This window comes from Hakea prostrata, chromosome 8 (assembly GCF_041222555.1).
Source record: "Hakea prostrata isolate BN-2017 chromosome 8, UWA_Hpros_2, whole genome shotgun sequence".
In the NCBI taxonomy this organism is placed as follows: Eukaryota; Viridiplantae; Streptophyta; class Magnoliopsida; order Proteales; family Proteaceae; genus Hakea; species Hakea prostrata.
Genome location: NC_142607.1, coordinates 8,360,223 through 8,386,507, shown reverse-complemented (window position 1 = coordinate 8,386,507; position 26,285 = coordinate 8,360,223). Strand labels below are relative to the sequence as shown.

The window sequence follows — 26,285 nt, the reverse complement described above, 5'->3', positions numbered from 1 at the left end:
AAACCTGCACTTCTTATCCCTGCAAACATAAACTAGCATATCAAACAAAATTAAAATTGAGAACAGAGCCTGGAGACATAATATTTGCTACCCTACCAAGATCGAAGAGATCTTGTTACTTTATCCGTGAAGTTAAAAGACTTCAATGGTTGTATGCAAATTTATAAACTTATATTGGGGTGTGTAAATGTGTGAAGAAGGCTTCGGCTAAAATTGACAAGGAAAGAGAATTTCTAATATTGTAAATACACTAAAAGATTAATTCTTATTCTCCATCATCTCCATGGCACTAAAAGTAGTCATTCACTGTATATGAAAAATGGATGCAACAAAAAGGAATATTAGTATCAAAGAATAAAATAAATTATTTGGAAGGATATGAAACCTGATACCTAGTCTATACACACAAGAACAAAAAGGAATATTAGTAGCATAGATAAAATAAATTATGTGAGAGGATATGAAAAGTGATACCTAGTCTATACACTCAAGATTATCATCATCTTCCCGTTCTTCCTCTTCCATTTTTTCACCATCTTTCAGTTCTTCCTCGTCCTTTATTCTCTGTTCTTCCATTTTCTGCATGTATTGAGTTCTACAATTATAGCATTGCAAGTTGGTAATACAAAAAAATAAGAAAGGTTCTGAAAAATAATTAGAGAATGGCATGAGTCACTATTGAAAGAGTCTGTCGAAGCAAAGAATGGGTCAATGTTATAAATAAATATGAATAAATAAATATAAAAAAATGATCATGTTGTTAGGCATTTTTTGTGGTAAATTAAGAATACAATTTCTTACAACCAAATGTAAACCCTTCTTTTAATTTGAAAAATAATATGTAATATTGACCTTTCAAGTGGAATAATGTACTAAATAAAAGATGTGTAAGGGGTTGGCAACAAAAAAAAAAAAATGTATATTTTAAGAACATCATCACTAGTTCTTATAGTAATGTCTGAAAGGACATAAATTTAAACAATTACTAAGACAAATTCAAGAGCAAATTAATTAGAAGCCTGATAACAAAAAAAAATAAAAAAAAAAATAAAAAATTTAAGTAGCATTCTAAATAACCTATGATGAAACTAAATACAATGAGTTTAAATGGTAGAATAACTTACAAAGACTAATATGAATATATGTGTATTTAGAAGAGTGAAAAAAGAAAAAGAAAAGAAAGACAAGTGTATGAATTTATACTAATAAAAGAATATCAGATTTTCAATAGTAATATTTTACAACAATTACTAAAAAGTAAAAGAAACTATATTAATGTAAAACAGACACATTCTAAAGCGTACCAAAATAAAATTTATTAAATAAAGTCGAAATTAATTTTCTTTTTCTTACTATTGAGTATTGAGCCACACTGGGCTTAATAGAGATTTTAGATCAAGCAATGGAATCAAAGTATGGTATTATTAAGGATAAAGACCAGAGGGGGGGAGTATGGTGCGTAATAAATGCTAAAAGTTGTTTTCTGGGTTGAAAAATGAATCTTATGATCAAAGTGAGTGAAATATTTTGTCTTATAATATTTCCAAATAATGAATTACTATCCATACCAAAACAATAAATAAAGCACACAGGTATTTGGCCTTTTTATTCTTACCTCTAGAAAACTCATCATCTCGGCAACGTCTTCAGTTGCTTGTAATTCTTCAAATCGGGCACTCCTCAACTTCAACTTTGGACAATTATAAACATATGCACTATGTAGATATGGCCACTTTATCAAATCCATTGGATGTTGATTGTTGGTGTTGTTGCTGGTGCATATAGCTGTCAATTCTGGTAGTTTAACTAACCGTATTTCAAACAATTTTGGAAATGCATTGATGATGGATTCCATGTCATAATTGTCATTATCTTCCATCAAGAGGTATTCCAATTGAGAACATTCACGCACCTCTAAAAGTGTCAACATTAGTAGCAATGGTGTTACACCACTAGTGAAAAGCACCTTCAACTTGTGGCATCTCTTTATTTTGATAATTTTCAAATTAGAAAATAAGCATGATGATTCAAGGCCAAGTGGCTGTTGCGGAGGAACCCTTCTGCTACAAATTGTCTCCAATCCATCTAACTCATCGAGTACCAACTCACATAACTTTTGAAAAGCAATTATATTATTATTCCTTTCATCCACTTTCTCCTCCTCTACCACCACTAATGTCTTCAGATCTCGACAACAATCCACTATCAGTGAAGTAATAAGATCATGAGTTGGGACACGTGTTAGACCTTTGCATGAATAGAATCCCAAAAAATGCAACGACAGTGAAGGAAATTGTCGAAAGTCCAAGAGAGCTGAAGATTCAATATCACAATTCCAAAATTCTAAATAAACACATGACCATTTAACTAATTGATTCACCAAACGTGAATCCACCTTCACTTTCCATAAACGGATCTCATTGATAAGAGTCAAGTGAGGCAACTGATCCAATTCCAATATATTGTCGTCGTCCAATTTTAGTGCACTTCCTCGAGCCTCAATCTCCTCTAGCTTGCGCAATCCAGATAAAAGTCCACACGTTATCCTCTTAAGAGTACATGTAGAGTCAATATCAAGGCGCCTTAAATTTTTCAACTCCTTCATCTCCACTGGTAGCCTTCTTAAGTTATTACAATGATTCAAGTCTAATGATATGAGTTGAACTAGCATTCTAATTTCAGGTGGTAATTCTTTCAGGGAGTGACACCCTCGTAAGCTCAAAGAACGGAGGTTGACAAGGTGGGATACTAAAGGGGGACGGCTTTCTATTCCAATAAAACCATCCAAAGCAAGTATCTTAAGTGCAGGCATGTGCGCTTGGGGTTTGTTCATATTGGTAGACTTTTTTGCGGCAGAGAGTGTTAACGTGTGCATGTGTGGACAATCATTTGACAATTGATGAGACATAGACTTTACAGAATATAATGAAACCATAGTTGCTTTCGACCATTCAGAGGTTAAGACTTTACTTGCCTCCTTTGCGATGATTTTGGGAGATGGGATCCACAAACCAAATTCCCTCAGCACGTCATGCACTTTAACATGTCCAAATTCAGCATCCTCAAGCATGGATGAATTCTTAAGATTTCCAACTAAAACATCAACTTTACCTCTCATAGCCTCAAGCGTTGGCAATTCATCATTGCATAGGACTTCTTCACCATTGCCAAATTTGTACAGACCAATGCCAAATCTGTACAGTTGATATTCCTCAATATATGCATCCTCAAGAAATAGACAACAATACAGGAAGAAAGACTTTTCAAGTGAACTCAACTTATCAAAACTAAACTTAAGAAGTTCGAACACCTTGTCTTGGATATCTTCAAGATTTGCTTTTGACAGTTGTTCCATTTCCCGTAAAGCATCTTTCCATTCTCCTACCGTTTGCCTCGTTGACATCGTGTTGCCAACAACCGTGATAACCAACGGCAGTCCGTCGCATTTTCTAACAATTTTTTCTGCAATGGGTTTTATTTCTGGACGAGATGTATTCAGAGACTCCCCAACTTTCTCCACGAAAAGATTCCATGCCTTGAGGTGCAGTGCTTCCTTACAAGTATAATTGTACCTGTTCACACAGTAATGTCTCTCTTACCAGGGCCACATTTGTCATTTTCTTTAACATGGTTTACTTGTATTTTTGTTGTCTTTTAAAAAGGCATTTCTGTCATTTTTAGTGCTTCATATATAAACCCCATTTTATATTTTTGTTGTCTTTAAATGATTTTAACCTTAGATATTACAACTGCTTTTTAATTTATAATACTGCATATCAATTTCTCTCTACATGCTTTGGTATAATTTTATATGTTCATTTCAATTTTGGTATGTAATTATAGTTCTAAATTGGCATCCATATTAGAATCCTCGTGCTTGTCAAAATCCTTGGAGTGTTTCAAAATAATGTTAATAACTTTTTCTCTTTAGTGGTACCATACCTTCTTAAGTCTTATCTCAAGACTAAAACTATTTAATTTTTTTAATTAATTGAACATATCTTTAAAGTACAATGCCATACCTCTTATCTCAAGAATAAATAGGGCTTTGGACATATCCGATTGAAACGGACAGACTGACCCGGGGAATCTGACAGAAACAGAACACTACACGTAACGGATGGGAAGGGAACCGATCAAAACTAACTTTGCCTCCAAACCGTCGATCAAGTTTTTGAGGTGACCTTGTTTCATTCCCCCAACTCATTTATATAACTCCTAGAACTGATTGATGTTGACCGCGCCGCCACTATTTAAGTTTTTCAGGTAAGGATCATTTTCAATTAAAGTGTTGTCCTTAAATTATTTTTCTTTTTGTTTTCATCTAAAAATTAATTTGGGAATTGGTGGGACCACACGCTTATGGTTGTTGAAGCTCTCATGCTCCACTTAAATTTTTTGCAATTACATTGATGTAAGCTTTACAAACAAATTAGCATATAAGATGCTAATTGATAGGAAATTTTATAACATGCACAATGGCTAACATATATTAGGTGATTTTCAATTTTCAACTTTGAATTAAATTTGATATTTTTTCATATTTAGTTTCTATTTTGAGTTTTATTTGATCACATCTTAGTAGATGGACTTCCACATCTAAATCTTTGGACATGATTTGGAAAGCCATCAGTTTTGATGTATCTGCTAGACTCCAGCATATCCCCTACTCCCTGTTATAGATACCCTAAGGAAGAGACTCATTGTTGTTACTTGGTTAAGATTCCTCCCTCCAGCCTCCCTCTTGATGGCTCCCCCCCCCCCCCCCCAAAAAAAAAAAAATATACTTTCATCTTAATCGTCGTATCCATCTGTTAGTATCAAGATCTAGAAACAAGCCAATATGGTAAATCTTATACTTATCCATTCATCTAACAAAACCATACCAACATGCCAATTTTTTAATAATTTTGTTTCTGGGTTGCAGGTGTTTTGGGCCAGGTTGTTGCCCCTCAGAAAGAGTGACATGGTGTAGGGAACTTGTGGATGAGGAAGCTGACCAGTTCCTTCAGCACAATTTCATTTACTCGGATTCTGAAAGGCCTTGGTTAGTCCAGAGAATGTCCCCCCTGAAGATGCCATGCTCTGCATAGAGTTAGTTGGAGGTAGGTTGGTCTGCAGATGCCCAAGCCGATAATAATTTGAGATTTGCCTCAGATAGATGCTCATGTGGCCGACAAATAAGTCAAAATGGCTTCTTGACCTAGAATGATGCAGGAGTTGCAAATGACCTTTCCAGTAGATAAAGCAGAGTAGTAGGCAATATATAGTTGAGGGAACTCCTCATGATATGATCTTCAACAGGCACATTTCCTCTCTTATGTACCTCAGCCGTAGTGAACTATTTGAAACAGCTTGTATTTGTAACACAATTATGTTGGGTTGGATATTTCAACAACACATACTACATTACAGTAACTATGTAGTATTTTCTCAGATTTTTTCGTTTCTGGTAGATTTCCTTTTCTCATGGTCAAGTTGTTGACCCATTACAACAACCATGTAGTATTTTCTCTGATTTTGCATTTTTGGAAGATTTCTATTTTCATAGCCAAGTGCTCATTGCTTACCCTTTGATTAGCCACATAGCAAAACTTGTAACCCACATTTATCATTTCTTACGACTGCATTGAACTAGTAAAAAATAAAATAAAAAAATGATGTCTTTTGAAATAGTCTATTCTAACATTTTCAAACATTGAGACTTAAACTTCATTACATTTTCTTCATATTTTCCTGAAGGTATCATATGTACTCTGCAGAGAGATAATTGCAGGTAGCTGCACTGCAGATGCCTAAGCCGGTAATCTGAGATTTGCCCCCGCAGATGCTCATATGGAAGATTAATAAGTCAAGAGAGCTTGACCCAAAATGATGTCAGGAGATGTAAGTGACCCTTCCAGTAGATGAATTTGGATAGAGTAGGCAATCAAAGAGGGGACAGTCCTTGATTAGATCTTGGGAACTTAAGTAATGTAATGTAGTGGTTTTTGAATGCCTACTACATTGCAATACCATTTTAATTTTTAACCATTTCATCGAGTATATACTGATCATATATCAAGTGCACCCAAAATGACCCAGAAAGCTGAATCATTAAAAAGAGCTCTCTTGGGAAATGGCTTCGACCACAATCAAATGAATCACAGCAAAAGGTAGCAAAACAGATCTTACGAGTGGCTGCATGGAGTCACTGCCAAATGAATTTAAAACTTCAAGTCAGATGCACTAATTAAGTATGAGGTGCTTATTATTGTAGAGTACCAAACATCCACTACAAGAAAACTGACCTACAGCGGTGTTTTGGAAACGCCGTCATAGGTCTAAAAGTGCCGCTGCAAACATTTCCCAGACACTTCAAAAACGCCGGAAAAAATGCCGGCAAATGCACTGCCGTATTACAACAGCGGCACTAAAGGCAAACGCCGGTAATGGTGACTTACCACGGCACTTTTCCCGGCGTTTGAGAAACGCCGCCATAGTGTTCTAAATTGCCGGCATTTATTAAAACGCCGTTATTAGGGCTTTTTTACGGCATTTTGGAAACGCCACGCCATAGTAGTTACTTATGACGGCGTTTAAAAAAAAAAAAGTTGGTTCCTAGAAAGCCATATTCTACTGCTAGATCAAGAACCATACTTCCATTGGATTATCTAATAAAAGAAAGCTCATTATAATCAATCCCTTCCTTCCATTCAATCAAAGAAATACAGGTGGTAGTTATAGGACTTATCAAAATGTGGGGATGGGGATAAAGAAAAAGTATCAAATAGAAACCCAAGAAACTCAAGACATACAGCCATAGAGTTTAGTATCTCAGCATCAATGGGTTGATCTCCCAAGTCAATAACGTCCATCTTTTCTCTGATACACTGTAGGGCAGCTTCATTACATAGAGCAGCAAGATTAGCACCAACATACCAATGAGTGTCCTTTCCTACTCTTTCCGGGTCAACCTGCATAAATGGACCATAGGATTTGTTAGATTGAAAACAGAAACAAGTAGAGATCGTTACAAGACAAAAACATTAAGAATCTAGCTTACATCCTCAGCTAACTTCATATTTTTTGCATGGATACGAAGAACCTCAAGACGTCCAACTTCATCCAGAACACCAATGCCAATTTCCCTACCGAACCTTCCAAACCTGTGAAAAGGGTCAAGGTTTAAGTTAGTGTGAAGGTTATTTCATTTAGAATAACAGAAATTCCAGATCAATTCTTGTATCTCCTAGGAAGGTTGAATAAGAATCTACAAATTTGACAGATCTCTTAATCTCCCTCTCTCCCTTCGTCATACCTGAACTTGGTGAATAAATGATGGATTAAAATAAGCATCTCCAGCTTGGCAAGTTCATTCCCAGTTGGCATAAATGTATTGGGTTTTGGTACAACCTGTATGAACCATAGAAGATTAGGTAAAAAGAAAGGAAAAAAGTAGAATACACTCCCTCTGAGGTATTATTCTTTACTTATAATTTAATGAGTAACAGAAAGGAATATAGTGCTCTCACACTCTTACCTTGAATCTTGAAGGATCAAACTTCTGTGTATCAGGAAAAAGACATGGATCATGGTGAATGTTTCTGAACAAAGGCATCACCTTCCACCCTTTTGGAATAAGATACCCTGTTAGAATTCCCAATTACCCTGTCAACTTTCTGAAAGGTTCAACAATATGGTCAGAAAATCACAAAAGAAAGTAAAACTCAGATGGTTTTCTAAATCGTACCCCTGTATTCCACATCAACTAAGCCCTGTTGTTTTCCTCATCGTTTGATTCGAATATCACTTTCTATTTAGCCTGCAACAGTAAGTAGTTTGTTAACTATGGTCATTTGAAGTTTCTGCGTGAGACACATGAATGGAATTAAAAATAAATGCAGAATAACTCAGTTAATTTCCTAACTTGACAGATTCTAGAAGTTGTGGGTCATCATGGAAGTATTCTAGAATCCAAGTGAGAACACTAGCTGTTGTATCTTTAGCTACAAAGAGCCTCCAATGATGTTATCTGCAATTTGATCTTCTAATAAAACATTTCCCTCTTCATCTTTGGGTTCATAAGACAACCGAGGATATCCTTCTCCACCACTCTCTTCTCCTTCCTCTCAGAAATAATCTCAGCTAGAATCTAATTGAGTCTCTTCCTTGCCTGTTGAGAATTTAATGAGAAAACAACATAATTAGAACAAGGAAGAATTTCCCTAGCTATGTAAGTTGAATCTCACCTTTCTAATCCTAGGATTAACTTCAACCTCCCCTTTCTTGGTTAGCATGTAGAGTCTTCTGCATGATGCATTCACAATGATCTTGCCTTTGGCCTTAAATATTGCATTGGAAGAACCCAAAAAAAAAAAGAACTCACCCAATTTGAAGACCTCAAGATTCGCTGAATAACCTATCAAAAGATCAACAGCATAAACAGCCATAGATTCCATTATTAGTGGCAAGACTACTAAGTTCAATTAAACTTCCTTCTAATACACCATAACCATGAAGGGAATATATAGAACATGCATGGAAAACCAACTTTACGCCCTATTTTTCAATCTTAAAAGTAACAATGTCATGTTAATACTGACTTTGGCAACTTGTCTACCTTATGCATATGGAACAACGAAGCACCCACCCTAGACTGTTGCAGAGGGAGTAGTAGCACAAATGCCAGTGGTAATAAATGTATTTTTAGGCTGTGTTTGATATGCATTCCTTGAGTAAATTCCAAGAACCACTATAAAATGCAGAACAAGAACTATCATTGGTTGGTTCACAACAGGGCTAATGATAAGATCCTGATTCTGGATGTTACAGAGCAGCCTCCCTGGCAGAGCTGGGAGAACTTATAGCTATAGGCATTTGCTTCTCTCTTGCAAAGTAGGAGGGTTTCAAGTCGCACTGCCTAATTCTAAGGTTTTCAGGACTGATTTCAGAATAAGTACTCTTAACTGAAGTTGATATCAAAGTGACCTCCCCAAGGCAAGATCCTTAATGCATGTAAGAAACTTTTTGGACTTTAGTTTGTAAGAAGCTTACCTCTGAAGCTTTGATGTGAAATTGACAGCCAACCACCTTGTTGCATATGAACAGAAAACGATTAAATCAATTTACTGAAACATAACAACATCATTATATTAGAGAAAGAGGGAGAGAGAGGGAAAAGATGATTATGTACGGAATCCAAGATAAGTAGATTAAAATATATATATATATATATATATATATATATATATATATATATATATATATATATATATATATTTTTATATATATATATATATATATATATATATATATATATATAATATATATATATATATATATATATATATATATATATATAAAATCCAAGATACATAGGTCATAATGTATAGAATCCAAGATGAATTGATCAAAAAATGTACAGAATCTACAAGGTACAATCTTAGAGATAAATAGATGATAATGTAAATATCAGGTTTTCAGCCCATTGGCTGGGTTTGGTTGGGATTTTCAACTGCAGATTTGAAGTTTTGAAGACCTAGTAGATTTTAGTTAGTTTCTAGTTTTGGCAACATGATGACTATATTGTTGTTTCTATTTTCGTGTTGAAGAAAATTAACTTTATGATGAATATCCATTGGAATGTCTCGAGTAAATCAGCATCATGTGCAAAACAGTTGAATTTTCTTTCTTCATCATTTAGTATGCTTATAATTACATAGTCCATACAACCTATAAACTAATGCTTCTGAAGAATATCAGCACTAAAATCAACATCATCCAACTAATAAAAGCATCCCCTAAAATCCTCTCATATGTGGAAAACATTTGCAAATGAAGAAACAAGGACGAACAGGGTAAAAAACTAAAGCATAGAACATAAAATATTTCCTATCAGTCAAAATTTGTTAGCCTGGACAAACAGTGAAACAATGTCTTGATGAATAAGTATTCCAACCAACCAAGAAGTAGATTTAAAGGATTTAATAGTGCCAATAAACAAAGAAACTCACCAGGAAAAATGCTCAATGATAATATCGTTAGTTCTGAGAGCACAGACCTCACCTGTAGAAGCCTTTGCAAGTAGAAAGCAATAAGATGCAAGCACTTACAAATTTCTGTAATTTGCTACTGCTAGTAGGAATTGGTAATAACATGATATACTAGGAACTAATCTAGTTCAGAGAGAGAAAATCGTGAAATAGCATGTATTTATAAATGCAATTCATACGAAGGACATGAGTAGAATATGCAGTAACCTCAGCTTCAAAAGCATATATGAGATGATTTTCTCAGACTAAAAATTCCTACAAAACACATAACCAAAGTAGAAGAGCCAAAAAAAGTGGGGCTTCAATTAATCAACAACCAAATTAATGAACCAAGTGCAATAGGAACTAAATAAAAACTATCAAATACAGAAACAACTTATTCGCAAGGAGATAATAAGAGTCAGAACTTACAAAGAGAGCAATCTTTTCTCGGAAAAAAAAGATGGAAATTCAGATTCTTGCGTTCGCCATGGCTGTTCAATCAATTGGAAATACAAGCTGTAGGGACAATAGGAAGACCGATTCTTGAGAAAGTGTAAGCCATGTCTAGGATTTTGCAGGGAGAGAATAGAAGATATGTGATTGAAGAGATGTTAAGACTTAAGAGTAGGGAATCGGCCATACCTGAAACTAAAAGAGAAAAGAAAATGGAGGTCCAAGAGATAGATAGTAACAGAGTGGATCCGGAGTATAGCAAACAATCTCTCCACTTACTTTTCCTTCCCTCGTTTGTCGCCTTTTGAAATTACAGATAGTGAATGATGGAGATGAAGTGAGGAGAGTTCATCGCCTTTGATCAGTTGCAGACAGATCTGAAGGAGACAAAGTGAGGACAGAGAGAGCAAGATGCGAGTGTAGTCGATTTTGGGATTTTTGTGAGGAAACAAGCATTTTGGGAAAGAAGTATTTTGGCAGGGCTTTTTGAGACAATTGGGGGAATTTGGCTGAATGGAAATCGTGTGAAAACTCCAGCATATAACAATATGTAGCGTCGTTTTCCCAGAACGCCGGAATGCATACCATAGACCTATAGAGGGCTTTCAAAAATGCCGGAATAATAAACCTGTAGCAGGGTTTTTCAAAAACGCCGAAATATGTAGAGCATTCCCTTTGCTGGCGTTTAGAAAACGCCGAGATATATAGACATCTAGCAGCGTTTTCCCAACCCGCCCTGGTATGTTCAGCGCTTGTGTTTAGCGAACACTATATCATATGTACAGCAGCCCTTTGCTTCCCTTGCTGGCGGTTTGGAAGCTCCAGGATATATGCACATGTAGCGGCGCTTCTGAAAAACGCCGGGATATGTACAACAGCCTGTCCTTCCCTTTGCTGGCGATTAGGAAGCGCCAGGATATATACACATGTAACGGCGCTTCTGAAAAACGCCGGGAAAACTCTACATACACTGGCACGTTTGCAAAACGCCAAGATACATACGCATTCAGTGGCGTTTAGTGGTAAACGCCGGCATTTCAAACCCTTCACCGGCGTTTTGGCGATATCCCTACCTTAAGTGCCGCTATTGAACCATTTTCTTGTAGTGATCAAACAGCCAACCTCTCTGTCATAAAAGAAAAAACATGTCCATCATAAACACCAAGACGCTACCCTCTCCAACATTATTGATCATCTTCTTTGTAAACCTGCACTTCTTATCCCCGCAAATATAAGTCTAGCATATCAAACAAAATTTAAATAGATCATTCAATTACGAAGACTACTAAGAACAGAGCCTATTTTCTACCCTACCAAGAAGAGATCTGGTTTCTTTATGCATGAAATTAAAGGACTTCAATGGTTATATGCAAATTTATAAACTTATATTGGGGTGTGCAAAGGTGTAAAGAAAGATTCAACTAAAGTTGACAAGGAAAGAGATTTTCTAATATTGTAAATACATGAAAACATTCATTCTTATTCTCCATCATCTCTGTGGCACTAAAAATCTTTCACTATATATGAAAAATGGGGGAAAAATCCTCTGTTGTGCACAAGTCTCTGCTGTGCACAGTAGTGCACATATATACCAAATGATTGGCTGAAAAAACAAAGTAAATACATGACTATTAAGGATTTTAAAAATATAAAATTAAACTTTTGATCTCAGCCAATCATTTGGTACAAAAATGCTGCTATGCACAGCAGAGAGACGTGCATAGTAGAGGATCTTTTTTTTTTTTTTTTTAAAATGGATAGAACAAAAAAGAATATTAGTATCAAAGAATAAAATAAATTATTTGGGAGGATATGAAAGGTGATACCTAGTCTATACACTCAAGAGTATCATCATCTTCCAGTTCTTCCTCTTCCCTTTTTCTCAATTCATCACTTTCCTGCATGCATTGAGTTCTACAATTATAGCATAGCAAGTTGGTATACAGAAAAATAAGAAAGATTCTAAAAAATAATTGGGGAATAACATGAGTCAGAGTCTTTCGAAGCAAAGAATGGGTTAATGTTATAAATAACCATAAATAAACACATAGATAAAAATGGTCTTGTTGTTAGGCTTTTTTGGTGGTAAATTATGAATAGCATTTCTTACAATCATATGTAAACCCTTCTTTTAATTTGGAAAATAATATTTAATATTGACAGAATAATGTACTAATTAAAAGATATGTATTATTTAAGAACATTATCAATTACTAGTTCTAGTCATGGAACTTAGTTTCGTCGAAATTCGCCCATTTCGCCAGAGGGCGAAATAAAAAATGGACCGAAACCAAGATTTCAACATTTCGCCGGAAAATCAACGATTTTCCGGCGAAACCACAATTTTCTGAAACCACGACTTTCTGACGAGTCTTCGATTTTCCGGCAAAACTATATCTTCATCCTTCCAGATCGTTGAAGGAGAAGAAGAAGGAGAATGAAAGAGAAAAAGAAAAAGAAACAGCAGCGGCAACATCGCCGGAGAAGAAGAAGAAGAATGAAAGAGAGAAAGAAAAAGAAACAGCAGCGGCAACATTGCCGGAGAAGAAGAAGAAAGAAAGAGAGAAAGAAAATGAAACAGCAGCGGCAACATCGCCGGAAAAGAAGAAGAAGAAAGAAAGAAATAGAAGTACTTATTGTCTGATTCTACAGTTCTACTGAGTACTGAAGTAGTAGCGAATCCAGCGATATCAACGGCCATGGTGTCAGCGAGATTTCGCCGTTTCGCCTAGTTCGCCGCCCGGCGAACCTGACGAAACGAACGAGAAATCGTTCCATGGTTCTAGTAATGTCTGAAAGGACATAAAGTTAAAACAATTGTTAAGACAAATCAGGAACAAATTAATTAGAAGCCTAATAACAAAAATAAAAATAAATATTTTAAATAGCATTCTAAATAACCAATGATGAAATTGAATACAATGAGTTTAAATGGTAGAATAATTTAGAAAGACAAGGTATGATTATATGTTTATTTAGAAGAGTGAAGAAAAAAAAAGAAAAAGAAAAAGAAAAAGAATGACAGTGTATGAACTTATACTAATAAAAGAATATTAGAATTCATTAGATAATATTTTACAACAATTACTAAAAAAGCAAAAGTAACTATATTAATGTAAACAAAACTAACGACACGTTCTAAAGAATGCCAAAATAAAATCTATTAAAGAGAGTCGAAATTAATTTTCTTCTTCTTACTATTGAGCCAAAATATGATATTGATGATAAAGACGAAGGGGAAAAAAATTGGGTGGTAATAAATGCAAAAAGTTGTTATCTAGGTTGAAAAATTAATCTTATCAAAGTAAGTGAAATATTTTCTCTTATAATATTTACAAATAATGAATAACTATCCATACTAAAATAAGAAATAAACCATAGAGGTATTCGGCCTTATTCTTACCTTTATAGAATTCATAATGTATGCCCCTTCTTCAATTAAACGTGCTGTTCCAAGTGGGGCTCTCCTCAACTTCAACTTTGGACAATCATAAACATATGCACGGCGTAGAAATGGGCACTTTATCAAATCCATTGGATGTTGATTGCTGGTGTTGTCGCTGGTGCATATAGCTGTCAATTCTGGAAGTTTAATTAACGATATTTCAGACAATTTTGGAAATGCATTGATGATGGATTCCATGTCATCATTGCCATTATCTTCCACCAAGAGGTATTCCAATTGAGAACAATCAAGCACCATTAAATCTATCAATTTTAGTAGCAGCGGTGTTACACCACTAGTGAAAAGCACCTTCAACTTGTGGCATCTCTCTATTCTGATCCTTCTCAAATTAGAAAATAAGCATGATGATCCAAGGCCAAGTGGCTGTTGTCGAGGAACCCTTCCGCTACAGATTGTCTCCAATCCATCTAACTCAACGAGTTCTAGATAAAATAAATTTTGAAAAGCAATTATATTATTCATTTCATCCACTTTCTCCTTCTCTGGCACCACTAATGTCTTCAGGTCTCGACAACGATCCACTACCAATGTGGTAATATGATCATGAGTTGGGACACGTGTAAGACCTTTGCATGACCGGAATCTCAACATACCATATGACAGTTGAAGGAATTGTAGTAAGTCCAAGGGAGCTGAAGAATCAATATCACAATCCCAAAATTCTAAACGACGACATGACCATTTAGTTAATTGCTTCAGAAAATGTGAAACCACATTCACTTTCCATACACTGATCTCACTGATAAGAGTCAAGTGAGGCAATTGATACAATTCCAATATATTGTCATTGTCCAATTTCAGTCCACTTTCTAGAGCCTCAATCTCTTCTAGCTTGTGCAATCCAGATAAAAGTCCACACGTTATCTTCTTAAGACGAAAAGTGAAGCCGATATCAAGATGTCTTAAATTTTTCAACTCCTTCATCTCCACTGGGAGCCTTCTTAAGCTTTCACACGTTTCCAAGTCTAATGATACAAGCTGAACTAGCATTCCAATTTCAGGTGGTAATTCTTTCAGGGAGTGACACCCTCGTAAGCACAACGAACGCAGGTTGACAAGGTGGGATATTGAACGGGGAAGTTTTTTTATTCCACTAGAACCATCCAAATCAAGAATCTTAAGTGCAGGCATATGCTCCAGGAAGTGCTCTTGGGGTAAGCTCATAATAGCAGACTCTTTTGGAGAAAGTATTAATGTGTGCAGATGTGGACAATCATCTGACAATTGAAGAGGCATGGACTCTACAGAATATAATGAAATCAAACCTGCTTTCGACCATTCAGAGGTAAAGACTTTACCTGCCTCATTTGCGATGATTTTGGGAGATGCAATCCACAAACCAAATTCCCTCAGCACGTCGTGCATTTTAACACCTTCAAAACGACCATCCTCAAGCATTGATGAATTCTTAAGGTTTCCAACTAAAACATCAAGTTTACCTCTCATATCCTCAAGCGTCGGCATTTCATCGCATAAGGCTTCTTCACCAATGCCAAATTGGTAGAATTCATATTTCATAACGCATGCATCCTCAGGAAATATGCAACAATACAAGAAGAGGGACTTTTCTAGTGAATTCAACTTCTCAAAACTAAACTTAAGAAGTTTGAAGACCTTGTCTTTAATATCTTCGAGATTTGCTTTTGACATTTGTCCCATTTCCCGTAAAGCATCTTTCCATTCTCCTATCGTCTGCCTTGTCGACATCGTGCTGGCAACAACCATGATAACCAATGGCAGTCCGTCGCATCTTCTTACAATTTCTTCGGCAATGGGTTTTATTTCTGGACGAGATGTATTCAAAGACTCCCCAACTTTCTCCACGAAAAGATTCCATGCCTCATGTTGTGGTAGCGTGTCCACTCGAATTGCACGAAGAGAATCCACTCCTGCAAATTGGTTCACGAACTTGTTGATGACTATTAATGATCGAGATGCCATCAATATCTTACAACCATTCTCATTGGTTGGTGAAGGAATGCAAATTTCATTAAGATCAACCGGCGGCTCCCACATGTCATCCAGTATTAATAGATATCTTTCTGTTTGTCGGGAAAGTTTTTTCTTTACGTCGTTGTCACCGGTGCAATCCTTTAGATCCAACCCAAAGCCTTCTGCAATTTCTTCTCGTAATTTTTCGAAATCAGGTGTAGCCGACAGCGTGGTGAAAATGATGGAATTGAAGTGCTCTGTGTTTATGAAGTGGTTGTTGATGTGTTGTAGGAGGGTCGTCTTCCCGATTCCCCCCATGCCATGCAACCCAACGATGAAATACCTACTGTCCAGCACTCTTTCAATGATCTCATCCTTCAACGACTCTCTTGATGTTTGACCATCCAGAGAAATGGTGTTTAGCTTCTTCCCTTTCTGCGAGGTAGAAGCTGCAGTCCAACCGGCTTTTGGGTCTTCTTCATTCAATTTGTCTACACGTCCCTTGAGGTCCAATGCTTCTTTGCTCAGCCGATAGCGTGACAAGAAGCAGAACCAGTTCGAACATGCTCCTCTTGTGTTTCGCCAATCCAGGTACTTTGTTCTCAAGTTGTTGGCGTCGGATACAGCTTCATGAGCTTGCCTGAACCAGCGTTCTGCATCTTTTGATGGGTCCACACCTTTTTGCTTCTTAATATCTTTCAGTTTTTCTCGTTCATCTTTGCTCCTGCCATCCAGCCTCTCTTTTGCGCTCTCTAATCCTTCAAAGCGTCTCCCAAGGTTTCGGGTCATCCGAAACTTTGTTCTGATAGGTCCGATCACATATTGGGGAATCAATCCTATTACTCCGCTGCTGACACTATCCATCCTTCCTTCACCGGTAGAGAGCTTGTGTGTTTTACAGGAAGAGAGAGAGAGAGAGAGAGAGAGAGAGAGAGAGAGAGAGAGAGAGAGAGAGGGAGATTGCGGGAATTGCAACAAGCAAGAAGAGCTTTTCAAGAGTACAGTCCGTTCTCACCAATGGATTGATTAACTTAACCTTTTTAGTGAGTATTCTTTTGAACAAATCCGTTCTTTGACAAATTATTGATTTGCTGAGCTTATCCTCACATCACATCAACCCACGATGGGCTGTCATGCAATATAATTTCAGACACTTTCAGCTACAGTACATAACCTTAGATCAACGGTGATAAATCCGGAGGTCAAGATTGAAAAACATTCAACGGTGGTGATCGTATCACATAATCAAAATAGGATTAAATTGTTGAGAATCAAATGACAGAGTTTTTTTATTTTTACATTTTAAAGATATAAAATTTAATAATTTACAAAATTAGACCCTCATTTACCATCGGCCTTCGATTTCTAGGTGCTTGAAATTAGGATTCTGACTTGGGTACTCGATTCTCTTCGAGTTCACATCATCCGACGAGATAGAGAAAACTCTGAGCCCAAGATTTCAAAGGGGACATGAGTGGCGTTGAAAGCACCTTTGAGGACGATTTAGAAGATATAATTGGCGGACATGTAAAAGTTAGGTTCTATTTGTGTACGTGGTGGAATCTGGCATTTTCCTAACCAAACCCTTTGCATATGTTTCATATAATTTGTCGCAGTGGCTGCAGCCTGCAGCAAGCCGCTGTGATCATGCCACATTAACAAAAGAGAATCCAACGGTTGGAAAAGAATGAAAGAGGAGTTAAGTGTAAATACTATTTTTTTTTATTTTAATAGACTCCACTCAATCTTTTGAAATTTACAAAAATACTCCATGATTTCGCTTGATTTGGTTGAATTCAATTTATGTTTTCCCCTTGGTGATTTCTCCCCTCTCTGCGTCTTGTCTTTCTTATTTCTAATTCGTGCACTCGTCCCTTCATATATTTCTTATTATTTATAAGAAGGAAACTTGATCAAAACCCCTGCAAATGTTGCAGAAATTTTGGCAACATTTCGAGGTTTCGATGGTGTCGACAGCCACCAACACCCCTTGTGTTGTGTCGGTCGATATCTTTTACCTTGATTTTAGGTAGGGTGAATAAAGTTACTTGATTTGGATTCACATTTTTTACATATTCATCTGGACTCTCCATCTGCGTCTCAGTTGTATCCATCCATTAACAATAGTTTGGGGACGCCGATACTCTTCAAGTGGGGTATATTTCCGATTCCTCCTCTCTACATGAACTAGAACATTCCTTGACCTCTTCTTGTTTGGCACTACAGCTCGTCCAGACTCCCTCCCATACACGTTGTCTCTTCCAGACTTTGCTGAATGATCAACTTCTTCAACAGAGTTCTGCCCCGGTGAGCGCTTTCTAGACTCCATCTTTTATGGTCAATGCATGTAAATTTTACCATATAATTAATTTCTTATGAAACATCAGATCATGTCAAAAATAAAACTTTCAACTGAATTAACTCAGGTTGACATAGAACAACATCTCAAATTTTCTTTTCCCTTTTATTTCCAAAAATTCAAGGGTTCAATTTATCAGGTAACATGTATGTAATATTAAAACATCCTTACATATTTCACCATTAACAAATTGTAAATATTTTTTAGATTATCTATTAGCTTAAACAAAAAGTAAAAGAAAATATAAAGATAATGATTTTAATGGAAGCACTTAGGTTTTTTATATGTTGCATTATCTAACCTTACCCAGTCGCGGTCCCACATAGTAACATTCAATATTTGACCTTCGCATATATATATATATATATATATATATATATATATATATAGACATGGTTTTCATGATCGTCAGCGAAGGAATACCCCACTATTGGAGGGTTATATCTTACTCAGGAGCACTGCTTGAAAGCACCTCATAAGCCATGATTACTGTAAATAAACAGCAGTGATGGAAACAGCCCTTCGGAAGATATAACTGATTGGTGACTTATCCATTATCTAATTCCCATTGATAATAGTTAAAACAGATAATGGATTGTAAAACACACACACAAAAAAACAAAAAACAAAATCCTACCACGAATTTGGTGGTTGGCAATAGGTCAATTGATGTACATGGACTTTTGGAAGTCAATGTTCAAGTCTCTTTAAAATATTTGTGCCATAGATTAATACACTTTTGCTAACCCAATTGGGCTGAAAAAACTAAAAATAATAAAGAAATCAATAAATAAATAAAAAAAACCAATCACTGACAAAGTTAAACAAGAGCCGACGTCAGAATCTAATGAGGATAGAGATTGTGGACAAACAAAACATTATATTAAACTCTCCAGAGTAATTCTGGAAGTTAGACAACTAAGAGCAACAAGAAAGGAGGGGGTGGGGGGGGGGTGGGGGTGGCTAAAACCACCACCAAAATCTTAAAATGTTAGGATAGAGATTGTCTTCAACTATTTGTGGATGGATCTTGGGATGTCTACTTTTAAAATGGAGGCGGAAGTTACATTTTATAGGAGCACAATCAAAAGAGTGTAAATGCATATCAACTTCAGCAACTAAACTAGAAGCTATTTGTGACAGCCTAGCTTTGGCTATGTCAATTGACATTTCTCACTTGATTAATTGCGATTGACTAGTAAGCAGTACACGCCCTTCAGGGTTTTAGTTCTTCTTTAGATTGGACAAGTAAAAGCTTAGCTTTTGAGGTTTTGAAGTTGGTTGCCAATTTCAGTTATGTCTCTTTTAATTTTGCATCCAAATCAAACAATCTATGTGCAAACTTTCTCTTTACAGGTGTTAGACACTTTCAGCTTTCTAAGTCTTGGTGGAGAGGTTCTCCTTTGTTTATTATACATTCTTCCTTGTTGTCCTCTAGGTCCCCTAAAGTGCTTTTTCTAATTTAAAGGCTTTACTTGTGAGAGAGAAAAAAAAAATTTTAATTTATATGTTTTACATTTCTTGTGTGGAAACTATCAAGAAAAGGACATGATGGTTAATGGGGAGTATTAGAGTAAACAACAAGTAATGATAGGATAGGGATAGGGAAGCAATTTCTCAGACTCATGCGAGAGTGATTTCCACTTTCCAGACCCACGCATGTGCTTCAGTTTTTTATTTCTTTTCCTAATAATGTAAGGACAAAACCTACTTGTCCGACTCCTACCATATAAAATAATGGTATTATATAATTAATAAAAATAATTATTTTTGTTATAAATAATATTAATTATGGATGTTCATCATCCCCAAAGAGATCATACTAAATGATGTTTTCAAATAAAGATCTTAGCCATCTTAACGTGCAATTTTGAAGATTCACGTTTTCATATAAACTAAAAATTACAGCAATGCATCATTTTATATCAAGATCATTTAATTTTGTGCAAGAATCATATATTATATTTTCTTATAGACTGATATTTCCATATCAGAGAAAATGTTACTTTTACTATACATATGTAATGCGCATAACTTAATAGAAGAATTTGATTCGTCTTGTCTTCATTTTCTTCCTTGTTTTTAATATATCTTCTCCATTTTATAACACATTATCAGCATGACTTCGTTCACAATAATTGCGCTTTGAAAAGAAATATGAAAGATTGTATACCATTGTGTTTTCTATTACAAAGTGAAAAGGATGATTGACATTCTCATGCGTTTCTGTAAACATTAGAGTTTGTCTTGTCCATCTTGTAATGTAAGTACATCATGATTAAGGTATGTGATTTATTGAATCTTAAAATAAAGATAATATTTGTCATCGATGTGGTATGAAATGTCATTGGGCACGTATTTGTCGTACTCGACAATATTTTTGTTAAGCTTTGTCAAACTTCAATTTCAAAAACTGAAAATAATGTAGAGATAAATTTGACTTTCCAAAATAATAATATTGAAGCAAATTTTGCCTATAAAAAGGAAGATTTTGATGGCCTCACAAATACTACAAATTTAAATGCTGCAAACTCTTTTAAAGATAGAAGGGTGGGTCTGGCGCAATGGTGGAGTCTCTCCATTGTGCGCTGGAGGTCGCGGGTTCGAATCAGCCTCTTTGCAAAAAGCAGGGGTAAGGCTGCCTAGAAAGTCCTAGCCTAGAAAGTCCCTTCCCCAGACCCCACAGTGTGGGAGCTTCAGCACTGGGTACGCCATTTTAAACTCTTTTAAAGATAATAATTAAACTTTTTTTTTTACTAGAGTTCAAACAAAAATAAAATTGATATTATGTTAGTTTGTAATTCTTTTACCCTCAAATCTCATTTTATATGTTAGTTTATTATAAGTTTAATCTTCTTCTTTTTTATATTGACTTTCTACATATCATTTTATGTATTTCGTTTTATTCTGATGAAGAATATGGATATTCCTAATGTACTACGACATATATTATATTAAGAGATAAAAATTATATCTCTTAGTTGATAGGGAAACTAATATTCAAACAATAATTGGTAGTACAAAATTTGATTTAAGACTTCGGAAAAACTAATCTATTATTACCTAAGAGACCAAATTGGCTATAAATAATGCATCATTTTGTCGTAAGTTTCAAGAAGTTATTAAGTTTCGAAGATATTTACCAAAATGATTATCATATTGATACTACAAATGATGGTAAAAGTGAATATGTATGCATTATTACAAAAATGTTAGATATTTTCTCCCAAATTGTACTATACAAATATTTTTATGGTTGAAACACATGTTTTAGTGAATCAAAAGAATATTGATTCCGATAACTTTATTATTTGGCAAGACCAATTGGACCATTCCGGATCAAGTATAAAGCGAAAAATTATTGAAAATTCATTTGTCATTTATTGAAAAACTAGAAGATTCTTCAATTCATAAAATTTTCTTGTGCTGTTTGTTCTCAAGGAAAATCTATTATTAGATGATTATCAACTAAAGTTGAGATTGAACATTCTGTGTTTTAAAACATATATAAGGTAAAATATATGAGGTTCATTCACCCATTATGTGGACTATTTAAATGATATATGATTTTAGTAGATACATCTATAAAATAATCACATGTATGTTCATTATGAACTCGCAATTTGATATTTGCGAGATTATTTTCTCAAATAATTAAATTAAAAGCATAATTTCTAGATTGTAAGATAAAGATCATTTGTCTTGATAATGCTGATGAATTTACATTTCAAGCTTTATGATTTATGTATAACAACTAAAATTATAGTTGAATAGTCTATTGTTCATGTTTATATCCAAAATGATTTAGCAAAATCATTTATTGAATATCTCAAATTAATAGCTAAATCATTGCTTATGAGAACAAAATTCATGTGTCGGCATGTATATATGCTATTTTATATGCATCATTACTTGTACATATCAAGTCAATAAATTGTTATAAATTCTCTCCATTATAATTGGCTTATGGTCATAAGCCAAATATTTCTCATCTTATAATTTTTGGATGTGTGATTTATGTTCCAATTGCTCCATCATAATGCACAAAGATAAGCCCCCAAAGAAAGTTGGGAATATATGTTGAATATGAATTTTTTTTATATATAATTCAATATATTACCAATGATTGAAAATTTATTTAAAGCAAAACTTGTTGATTATCATTTTGATGAATTAGTTTTTCCAACATAAGGAGGAGATAATAAACAGTTGGGAAAAAAATTGATTATAATGCATTATCATTATCTCATTTAGAACCTCGCACTGAGCAATGTGAAGTTCAAAAGATAATACATTTATAAAATATTACGAATCAACTACCAGATATACTGACTTGTCAAAAATTACTAAATCTCATATTCCAGCTGCAGATGCTCCAATTAGGATTTATGTCCCAGTAGGACAATCTATAAGTGTAAATGAAACTAAACCACATTTAAAAAGTAGAAGACCAAGGATAAAATCCTTGAAAAGAAAAAGGAAGAAAATGATCATAATAGTCATAATATAGAGATAATTGATCATAAAAATCCTAAAGACACAACTTTTTATAAAATCCCAGAAGAGGTTTAGATACATGAAAATAATGAAGAGATATCAATTAGTTATGTCACCATAGGAAAGAAATGGAACCGAAAATATATAAATGTCGATAACATTTTTGCATATAATGTTATTATTGAAATAATGAAACAAGATTGGGGTCTCGAACCAAAAGCTATTAATGAATATAAATGAAGAAATAATTGGTCATGATGGAAAGAAGCAATTCAAGTATAATTGAATTCGCTTGAAAAATTAAGTTTTTGGATCTATAGTCCAAATGTCTGAAGGTATAAAGCTAATGCAGATACAAATGAGTTTTCATGCGAAAATAAAATGAGAAAAAGAATGAAATCGTGATATATAAAGCATAAATTATGGCACAAGAATTTTCGCGAAGGTCTAATATTGAATATATGGAAACATATTTTCTTGTGGTGGATGCAATCACCTTCAAATATCTGATTGTTTTTAACAGTAAATAAAAAACTTGACATGCATCTAATGGATATTATTATAGCCTATTTATATGGCTCATTCGAATGTGACATTTATATGAAAATTTCTAAAGAATTCAAAATGCTTGAAGAGTATAAAATTTTCAAGAAATTTGTTCAATAAGGCTTAAAAATCATTATACTGATTAAAACAATCAGAGCATATGTGGTTTAACTGCCTTAGTGAGTATTTATTACATGAATAGTATAAAAATGATCCACTTTATTATTGTACCTTTATTAAAGAATATTGATTTAACTTTTTTTATAATAAGTGCATATGTTAATATCATCGAAACTCTTGAAGAGCTTCTAAAAGCAATAGATTATTTGAATAAAGTTGAAATGAAAAATGTTGGAAAGACAAAGTTTTGTCTAAACTTGCAAATTGACCATTTGATGAATAAAATATTCGTTCATCAATAAACTTCTATAGAGAAAGTTTTTAAACGATTTTACATGAATAAAGCATATCCATTGAATACCCCGATGGTTGTGAAATTGCTCAACATAAAGAAAGATTCATTTCGACCCCCATGAAAATAATGAAGAACTTCTTAGTCTTGAAATACCATATTTAAATGCCATTGGGATATTAATGTATCTTACTAATGGTATACAATTGGATGTATCATTTTCTGTAAGTCTATTAACAATATTTAGTTATTTTTCAACACAAAAAACTAAAATGATATTAAACATATATTTCGATACCTTCGAGGTACTATTAACATGAGTCATTTTATTCCAATGAATGTAGAATCAACTCATTTGTTATGCAAATGTATGATATTTATTAGATCGATAGAAAGTCAAATATCATAAAATTTATTTATTCACAAGTAGAAATACAACTACTTTATGGCATTCAACAAAACAAACTATAACTGTTACTTCTTCAAATCATGCAGAAATAATGATGATTCATGAAGCAAGTCAAGAACGTATTTGGTTAAGATCAATGACCCAACACATTCAAGAAACATGCGGCCTTATATTAGAAAAAAAAAAGTTTCAACAATATTATATGAAGATAATATTGCATGCACAGCTCAATTGAAGGGAGGATACATCAATAAAGATATAACAAAATATATTTCACCAAAATTCTTCTTCACTCATGATCTTCAACAAAATGGTGAAATCAATATTTATTGAATTCGTTCAAGTGATAATTTTGTAGATTTATTTACTGAGACATACTTACTTCAAATTTTTAGAAGCTAATATATGAGATTGTGATGTGCATACTCAAAGATATTTAATGATATTATCATTAGAGGGAGTAAAATACGTGATGCATTCTTTTTCTTCACCAATGTTTTGTCTCATTGGGTTTCTTGGTAAGGTTTTTAATGAAGCAGTTAGTAAGACGTATTATTTAGATATGTATAATATTTTTCCTTCACAAAGATTTTTTTTCAAAGGATTTTTTCTTAGTAAGGTTTTAACGAGATAAATTATCTATTGATGGACATCCAAGGGAGAGTGTTATAAATAAGATTAATTACAGATGTTCATCACCCCAAAAAGATCATACCAAAATATGTTTCTAAATGAAAATCTCAGCCACCTCAACCAACAATATTGGAGTTCACGTTCTCATATTAATTAAGATCACAAGGAATGCATCATTTTATTGTGTGCAAGAATCATATATTATATTTTCTTGTAGACTATTATATTTCCATGTAGACTATTATATTTCCATATCAGAGAAGATGATACTTTTACCATAAATATGTAATGCACATAACTTAATAGAAGAGTTTGATTCATCTTGTCTTCATTTCCTTCATTGTTTTTAATATATCTTCTCCATTTTATAATATATATATATATATATATATATATATATATATATATATATATATATATATATATATATATATATATATATATATATATATATATATATATATATATATATATTTGTTAAATATTACTTAGGTTTTGCTCATATCATTAAAACATTTACAAGTGCAAAGCAAGTATGAAGTTTGTTGTTAGGAAATGTTGTTCTTTTATGTTTTGACACATTCATCCTTGTTTTCCATTGAGATAACTTTAATTTTTTTTATTCATCTAAAGATAAAGATGTTATTTAGAACTTTTGTTGGGTTAGATATCCTATTATTGAAAGCCTTATTGTTTTTGGACCAAGGCGAGGATATTATATTAAAAAAAAACATTAAGCTAATACAAAGCTAATAACGGAAGAACCGTCTACCCTCCATTTCTTCACAACCCATTCTGTGAAGTTTGTCGGGCAAACTATTTGTATCCAACTGAATCTCCACCGGAACCGAAATCAAGCTTGCCAAATAATCAGCACACCGATTGGTCTCACGAACCGGATGAACCACCCGAAGATGGGTCAACTCATCTCTCAACCTCCAAATATCCTTCACAATTCCCATTATATACCAGGGAAGGTCGGTCTCTCCATTCACAACTTGAACAGCATTGAGAGAATCACATTGAAGCTCCACCATGCTAAAGCCACACCTCACAGTCTTTAACAAGCTTGCTCTCATCCTTTGCAGCTCACATATAAGAATGTTGTATTCCATTGAACCAGCTGCAAGTTCAAAGATGACCTTCCCTATGTGATCCCTTCCAATCGCCCCATACCCTCCCTTGTTGTTGGACACTGACCCATCACTATTCACAACCAACCAACCCTCAGGAGGTCGCAGCCAATGATGGACTGAAGCTGAATAATTCAAAAAGGAACAACGAATGTTCCAACAATCAAAGAAGGCTCTACTACCCGTTGAGTCTTTCACCACTAAGGGATCCTCCAAAAATCGAAGTTGAACTAGTCTAATGATTCTACGAGTCACTTGCTCCATCGTCTGCACACCACTGTTATGAAGACGATTATTCCTTTCTCTCCATAAACAATAGATTGTGGCATTAAAGTTTAAACATTTGACCGCCTGTATACCTTTTCCTCTTGAAAAATGAGTTGCAACCAATTTAATCTCATCACTCCAACAACCAATTGGGTGGTTGGG

At 34.4% G+C, this 26,285-nt stretch overlaps 2 protein-coding genes and 1 long non-coding RNA gene across 15 annotated transcripts in view; all 3 read right to left on the bottom strand.

Moving 5' to 3' along the window:
- LOC149006650 (uncharacterized) overlaps positions 1–26,285 on the bottom strand; it is a 64,118-nt gene that overhangs the window by 15,359 nt on the left and 22,474 nt on the right. The window lies entirely within an intron of this gene.
- On the bottom strand, positions 6,634–11,958 carry LOC149006652 (cell division control protein 48 homolog D-like). Of its 13 annotated transcripts, XM_089166837.1 has the most exons (12): positions 10,659–11,958; positions 10,446–10,532; positions 9,996–10,057; positions 9,037–9,110; positions 8,369–8,401; positions 8,232–8,289; positions 7,910–8,155; positions 7,733–7,804; positions 7,523–7,661; positions 7,301–7,395; positions 7,046–7,148; positions 6,634–6,956 (listed from the first exon to the last, which is right to left on the bottom strand). In XM_089166837.1, the coding sequence occupies exons 9-12, from the start codon at positions 7,598–7,600 to the stop codon at positions 6,696–6,698; spliced, it is 537 nt and encodes a 178-aa protein (XP_089022963.1). In that variant the 5' UTR covers positions 7,601–7,661; positions 7,733–7,804; positions 7,910–8,155; positions 8,232–8,289; positions 8,369–8,401; positions 9,037–9,110; positions 9,996–10,057; positions 10,446–10,532; positions 10,659–11,958; the 3' UTR covers positions 6,634–6,695. The 13 variants fall into 13 exon arrangements, with proteins under 13 accessions (XP_089022963.1, XP_089022961.1, XP_089022962.1 ...); XM_089166835.1 differs by having other exon boundaries at positions 8,232–8,401; XM_089166836.1 differs by having other exon boundaries at positions 7,910–8,289.
- On the bottom strand, positions 8,809–16,731 carry LOC149006651 (putative disease resistance protein At1g63350). The gene is made up of 5 exons (XM_089165331.1): positions 13,873–16,731; positions 12,307–12,367; positions 9,996–10,047; positions 9,037–9,072; positions 8,809–8,923 (listed from the first exon to the last, which is right to left on the bottom strand). The coding sequence occupies exons 1-5, from the start codon at positions 16,729–16,731 to the stop codon at positions 8,809–8,811; spliced, it is 3,123 nt and encodes a 1,040-aa protein (XP_089021457.1).

Coding starts and splice junctions, on each gene's coding strand:
- LOC149006652 (XM_089166834.1), bottom strand. CDS start 7,600: ATGCCTTTGTTCAGAAACATTCACCATGATCCATGTCTTTTTCCTGAT. Junction 7,396..7,522: donor TTGATCCTTCAAGATTCAAG/GTAAGAGTGTGA, acceptor TGGTTCATACAG/GTTGTACCAAAACCCAATAC. Junction 7,149..7,300: donor CATTTATTCACCAAGTTCAG/GTATGACGAAGG, acceptor CCCTTTTCACAG/GTTTGGAAGGTTCGGTAGGG.
- LOC149006651 (XM_089165331.1), bottom strand. CDS start 16,731: ATGGATAGTGTCAGCAGCGGAGTAATAGGATTGATTCCCCAATATGTG. Junction 12,368..13,872: donor ACATTATGAATTCTATAAAG/GTAAGAATAAGG, acceptor CAATGCATGCAG/GAAAGTGATGAATTGAGAAA. Junction 9,073..9,995: donor ATCATTGAGCATTTTTCCTG/GTGAGTTTCTTT, acceptor ATATGCAACAAG/GTGGTTGGCTGTCAATTTCA.